The 6,401-nt window shown below is 57.2% G+C and overlaps 2 protein-coding genes across 2 annotated transcripts; one reads left to right on the top strand and one right to left on the bottom strand.

Annotated features, from left to right (window-relative positions):
- The first annotated feature begins 146 nt into the window (after positions 1-146).
- LOC113205024 (tubulin alpha-2/alpha-4 chain-like) lies at positions 147-2,187 on the top strand. The gene is made up of 4 exons (XM_026420446.2): positions 147-462; positions 587-903; positions 1,002-1,280; positions 1,369-2,187. Exons 1-4 carry the CDS (start codon positions 237-239, stop codon positions 1,888-1,890), a joined length of 1,344 nt encoding a protein of 447 aa, XP_026276231.2. The 5' UTR covers positions 147-236; the 3' UTR covers positions 1,891-2,187.
- On the bottom strand, positions 2,177-5,871 carry LOC113205023 (uncharacterized). The gene is made up of 3 exons (XM_052265040.1): positions 5,479-5,871; positions 4,213-4,302; positions 2,177-3,692 (listed from the first exon to the last, which is right to left on the bottom strand). Exons 1-3 carry the CDS (start codon positions 5,839-5,841, stop codon positions 3,624-3,626), a joined length of 522 nt encoding a protein of 173 aa, XP_052121000.1. The 5' UTR covers positions 5,842-5,871; the 3' UTR covers positions 2,177-3,623.
- Between the last annotated feature and the right edge of the window lie 530 nt (positions 5,872-6,401).

Consider the following 6,401-nt stretch of genomic DNA (forward strand, 5'->3'; position numbering starts at 1 on the left):
GGTCTTCCATTGAATGAGAGAGTGGAGAAAAGATGGATAGAGAGAGAAACGTCTGATTGTCGGGCCGGTGGGGGATGCTCGCGGCTTATCCTTGTTGTCGTCGCTCGGGAAACTAAATCTCTGGGACCTCCTCAGTCTCAGCGCGCGGTTCATCCGAGTAGCATCGCCCGCTCCTCCCCCAAGCCCTAGACCCTCCTCTCTCCAGAGTCTCCAGCAGTGACCTCAGCAGCAGCAGCATGCGCGAGTGCATCTCCATCCACGTGGGACAGGCGGGCTGCCAGACGGGCAACGCCTGCTGGGAGCTGTACTGCCTGGAGCACGGCATCCAGCCCGACGGCCAGATGCCGTCCGACAAGACGGTGGGCGGCGGCGACGACTCGTTCAACACCTTCTTCAGCGAGACCGGCGCCGGCAAGCACGTCCCCCGCGCCGTGTTCATGGACCTGGAGCCCACCGTCGTAGGTAAGTGCAGCTCCAGGGTGGCCGGCGGCGACGGCCTCGTGCCGCAGCTTCTGGAGCCCGTTGACACCGTCCTGGACGCTATTCTGGACGCCGTCCTCGACGCCATCCCTGTTTGCAACCGCAGACGAGGTGCGCACGGGCACGTACCGCCAGCTGTTCCACCCGGAGCAGCTCATCACGGGCAAGGAGGACGCCGCCAACAACTACGCCCGCGGCCACTACACCGTCGGCAAGGAGATCGTCGACCTGGTGCTGGACCGCGTCCGCAAGCTGGCCGACATGTGCACCGGGCTGCAGGGCTTCCTGCTCTTCCACTCGTTCGGCGGCGGCACCGGCTCCGGCTTCACGTCCCTGCTCATGGAACGCCTGTCCGTGGACTACGGCAAGAAGTCCAAGCTCGAGTTCGCAGTGTACCCGGCGCCACAGATCTCCACCGCCGTCGTAAGTTGCCCGCCATCACCCCCCGAAAAAAGTGGATATTTCAAAAATACACGGGTAGTGTGAACCGAGTGTGAACGGCCTTGTCGATGAACGGTCAGGTGGAGCCGTACAACTCGATCCTGACGACGCACACCACGCTGGAGCACTCGGACTGCTGCTTCATGGTGGACAACGAGGCCATCTACGACGTGTGCCGCCGCAACCTGGACATCGAGCGGCCGACCTACACCAACCTTAACCGGCTCATCGGCCAGATCGTGTCGTCCATCACGGCCTCGCTGCGCTTCGACGGCGCCCTCAACGTCGACCTGACCGAGTTCCAGACCAACCTAGTGCCGTACCCGCGCATCCACTTCCCGCTCGTCACGTACGCGCCGGTGAGTCTCGGGGAGCTCCGGGGTCTCGGGAGTTCAAGCAACGCGTGGGCCGAACTTACTGTTCTCACGAGCACCGTCCCTTCCGCAGGTCATCTCGGCCGAGAAGGCGTACCACGAGCAGCTGACCGTGGCCGAGATCTCGAACGCGTGCTTCGAGCCGGCCAACCAGATGGTGAAGTGCGACCCGCGCCACGGCAAGTACATGGCCTGCTGCATGCTGTTCCGCGGTGACGTGGTGCCCAAGGACGTGAACAACGCCATCGCCGCCATCAAGGCCAAGAAGCACATCCAGTTCGTGGACTGGTGCCCGACGGGCTTCAAGGTGGGCATCAACTACCAGCCGCCGACCGTGGTGCCCGGCGGCGACCTGGCCAAGGTGCAGCGCGCCGTCTGCATGCTGTCCAACACGACGGCCATCGCCGAGGCGTGGGCGCGGCTCAACCACAAGTTCGACCTCATGTTCGCCAAGCGCGCCTTCGTGCACTGGTACGTCGGCGAGGGCATGGAAGAGGGCGAGTTCTCCGAGGCGCGCGAGGATCTGGCCGCCCTGGAGAAGGACTACGAGGAGGTCGGCATGGACTCGGTGGAAGGGGAGGGCGAGGAGGAGTGAGCTCCACGGCCTTGCACTGGCCTCGCCCGGTCACCGGAGCGATTGATGTTTTATCACCTGACGACAGAAGAGTGTCTCGTTTATTGTTCATTAGTGTTCATGGTTTCTGCAGTGTCTTTGCACCATTCTTGGTCTAAGATTGGTTTTTGTGTCTTGTGTCTTTGAAACAACTTTTCCTAGTAGTTAGGAAATATCATTATAGTTGCTTGTATCTTATCTTGTAAGTTAAGTTTAACTTATCAATGATTGAATAGGTCACATGTGGAGATGAATTATACACACCAGCTTTGTTTATAATTTTCTAGAAACTGATTATTTACATTAAATTGGTCCCCGAAGGAATGAACATAAATTACACAAAGGAAAATGATGCAAAATATACATAAGACTTTCCTGTCTTCACATTTCTCATCCCATCAGAAACCATTTTCATTTCTTTGGTCACAAACTGTACGCATTATAAGCAACAATATAGTAGCAAATCTAACTCAATAAACAAATTTTCATACAAAAAGGCAATGTACAGTATAGCTTTGCTATTGACTTAAAACTAGAGAGGTTTGAATGAGAAACAAAATTGACTCACAAATTTCTTAATTTGATAGAAGGAAAAAAATTGGCGGGATGAATTTTTAGTGGCTGGGCAAATTGCAGCAATTGAAAGTTTACTTTCGAGGATATGTTCTGATTTCAAAATACAAGTTCTAGTCAGACAAACTTCAGTCACATAATATGAGCAGACTTATGTGGTTGATCAAGTACAATAAAATGTAGGTTCTTCTCTCTAGGAGAGACAATTTAACAAAGTTGAGTAAACAAGTGAGTAAAAAGGTGATTTTTTGAAAACTGTTACAAATAAAACAAATTAAAGTCTTCACAGGAATAAATACTTAACTAAGTTTTCAGCACCTTTTCATTAATTTAGGAAAAATATTCCTAGTAAATCCTTACACCATATCAGGAACTTATTATATACAGCACTATTGATGATTTAAATAATTTCTACAAGACACTAGTTCTTCACTCATTTTTCCTTACAGCTAATGATCTAGTCTAAACAATGATACAAAAAACATACAAATTTTACAAAGAATACGACAACACACGTGAAAGACGACATAAATTTTGCCAGCAATAAATAAAATTTTACATTCAACCCAGTCAGATACAAACACAAGTGGTGGTCTACCACTCATGTCTCTGACACGGAACAATGATAATAAAAAACAACAACATAAAAAATGTTCATATAAACTTATTTAAATACCATTTAACTTATTCATGGAGTGGTAACTGATGGCACAGGCAGGCATGCTTTGCCTGCTTCGATCCGTGAATCGGTCGCCCGTCAGAGGTGGCCGTCCTGTCAGCGCAGTTAATAATGTCAGCTCAGGTCAGCGACAGCTAACTGACAGACGGCGCGGCCGGGTCGCGGCGGGCCGAGGCGGCGGCATGCAGAAGAGGGGCGTGGTCCGCCAGGGAGGTAACCTTTCAGCACCTCTCTGGCGTCTCTTCTGGCGCGGCCGGGCCGACCCGCTGCCCTTCTCCTCCTACATCGACACCGTGAATGCCAGGGGTGGCGGCGGCGGCGGCGGCGAGGGCGAGGTGCGTCCGAGACGCTCGGGCGAGGGCTGTCGGCTCCGCTCGGCCGGGAAGGACCAGGACGGGAAGGACAGCGCGCACTCGAGCAGGAGGGCCTCGTCGGCCCCCCGCGCGGACGCACCCGCCGCGCACTAGGCACCGTTGGTCAGCCCGTGCAGCTCCGGGTCCTTGGTCAGCTCGTCGATGGTGGCGATTGTGACCTGCGGCAGGCGAAGGGCAAGGCAATCCAATAAGCGGCCGGGGGATTATGGAACGCACGGGACGGGAACAGGAAGGGGAGAAGCCCCAGGGTGACCGCTACCGCTCTCCTGCCCATACCCTCCCCTCCCCTCGGCCGGTGCATGTTGAGCCGCCTCGCCTCACCTTCGCGTTTTAACCAGGGCGGCGGCGGCAGCGACACGGGTAATGGGGGTGATAGGGGAGCCGAGATTCGAACCCATGACACGCCTCGGACACGCCTGTCATCGAGCCGAGACACGCGCGGATGACGGACCCGTGTCAGGCTTCAATAGACGTCTGCGTCAGAGCTGCACCCGACAGTCGTGCCAGTGCGAGAGAGGGTGGAGGTGGGAATGGCCCTCCTCAACCCGTCGCTCTCATAGTTGAGATGAGAGGAATCAGGGAGACGTCTGTATCGCCACCAGAACAAGACCTGGCCGTCGTCGTCCTTCCCCCGCCCCGCCCCTCCCCTCCAGTTCGAGCATAGGCCGCGATACTCACCCTCTTCGGCGTCTTCTTGCACTCCCCTCGGTCGTCGATAACGCCCATGTTCTCGAATATCGCCTCCCGCTCCGGGCCCAGCTTGTCCTCCTGCTCAGACAGACAGACAGAAAGACGGGAATTAAATAAACGAAGGTCGAGTGGAGGGGGCTTTGCTTTGATAAGAATTTAATTAAAACGGATGACAGGCCAACGTCCTGACCCCGACTGCTCACTCTCTGGACTCGTCAGATATATTGCATTTTCATTATTTTGCACTTCTTTTATTCTTGCTGTATACCATATAAATATTTTCTTTTGAATAATGGATATAATGGATACTGTGCAGCGACAGGATAACTGATATAGTTATTGGCTCATTGTCATGGTGAGTGGATTGTGTAACAGGACGTCACGAAAAGTTCTCGCGATGAACAGGGAGGGGGAGATTGGGGTGCGTAGCAGGTGAAGGTGGGCGGTAAAGGGAGGGTGAGGGGAACGAGAGGGGACGGGGAGAGGAGAGGGAGAAAGGGGAAACGGGATTGAAAACGTGTTATACCTTCCGATACGCCTATCGGACACTCGTCATCCCCTGCAGCCCCCCGACCGACCGGCGCGGCGGCGCCGTCGGGGTGCAGCACTCCAACGCGAGGGGTTGGGGTGGGAAACAGAGTGCAGTGCGGGTGGGTTTGGAGCGGCGGCAGCGGCAGCAGAGCCGACACGGTCCGCGCGCGCCTCCCCAACCAGACCAGCCACCCCCTGATGCACAACTGCCCCTCTCATCACTGACAGCTTATTAATATCCCATCACAACAGCGCGCGGGCGGGCCGCGTCCGGGGCGCGCGCACGCTATACGCAAAGCTCCGGGCCCACGGTGGTGGCCGTGGCCGGGCCCCGCCGGACTACCCCAAGGAAGGGGCGGCCCTTCGCACAGACTGCTTCGCACGCGGCCGATATGCGCCGGCGAGATATGATTCCCGCGCCGCGCTCCGCTTTATTGGTTTAGGATCACGACGGCGTGACGGCGCCACGGCGGCACGGCGGCGGCGCTGGCGGTGGTGTTGTTGGAGGAGGAGCGGGATAACGAAGGGTGAGAGTGGGGAGGGGGCGTAACCAAATTATGGGCCGGGCTGGGCGGGAGGAGAGAGAGAAGTGCCAACGAGTGTTGTCCCGAAGAGAGCGCCATCCATCAGGCAGAGTGAGGAGAGCGCCTCGCGCCGCGTCCGCAAGAGCCGCGCGCTGCGGCGCCGGTCCTAAAAGGCACTCGAGGGACACGAAACACTCACATGTGTGTAGTAGTAGTCGGCGTGGCTCTTGGTGTACGCCACGACGCAGAGGAGGGCGGCGCCGACCAGGATGAGCACGGCGACGGCCGCGGCCGCGGCGATGACGCCGAGCTGCGAGTCGGCCGAGAGCAGGGAGCGCGGCGAGTCCGGGCCGACGCCCATGCCGCCCGAGCACCACGCCAGCGACGCCAGCGACAGGCCCTCGAGCGGCTCGCCGGCCAGCGAGCGCGGCGCGTCGCAGCGCAGGCGGCGCCAGGGCGACTCGGGGGCGCTGCGGGCCACGCGGCTCAGCAGCGGCGGCAGGTGGCAGCGGTCGCACGACCAGTGGTTGCCGTCCAGCAGCACCTGCGAACATGACAACATGAAGATTAGGACCTATTGAGACAACTTGGTTCAGTCGAAGACGCGACTGCTTCCACTCATTTTACTTGCTGTGTTTACCAAACTGCAGTTTTCTTTACACTTAACAGTGACCATTTTTCTAGGACATCCCGGAAGATTTACGAGCACAAACGACAAATGTCTTTTGTAATTTGACATGTCAGTTACGCTTATTGTGGACCCCTCTTGCGCAGCACGCACGCGGCCCCGCCCGCTGAGAGTGGAGCACCTGGTGAAGGTCGCAGGGTCCCCCAGATCGGCAGCCACAGAAGGCCATTGCAGGCCGTGCATGTGTATGGCTTGCGTATGTGATGAGCGTCGCACACGCACATGAAGGCCCATGGGGGCACACGCATTACCCTGGCAGACAGAGGGTTGGCCAGCGCCTGGCTGCTGGGCAGTCCCGTCACGCGTGAGTGTTGGGCGGGGTTGCCTACTCCAGCTCTGGCAGGGGCCCGGCCAGCGCCTGGCTGCTGGGCAGTCCCGTTACGCGCGTGTAGGGCGGGGTTGCCTACTCCAGCTCCAGCAGGGGCCCGGCCAGC

The sequence above is a fragment of the Frankliniella occidentalis genome, unplaced genomic scaffold (genome assembly GCF_000697945.3).
Source record: "Frankliniella occidentalis isolate FOCC.00 unplaced genomic scaffold, Focc_3.1 Scaffold23, whole genome shotgun sequence".
NCBI classification, from domain to species: Eukaryota; Metazoa; Arthropoda; class Insecta; order Thysanoptera; family Thripidae; genus Frankliniella; species Frankliniella occidentalis.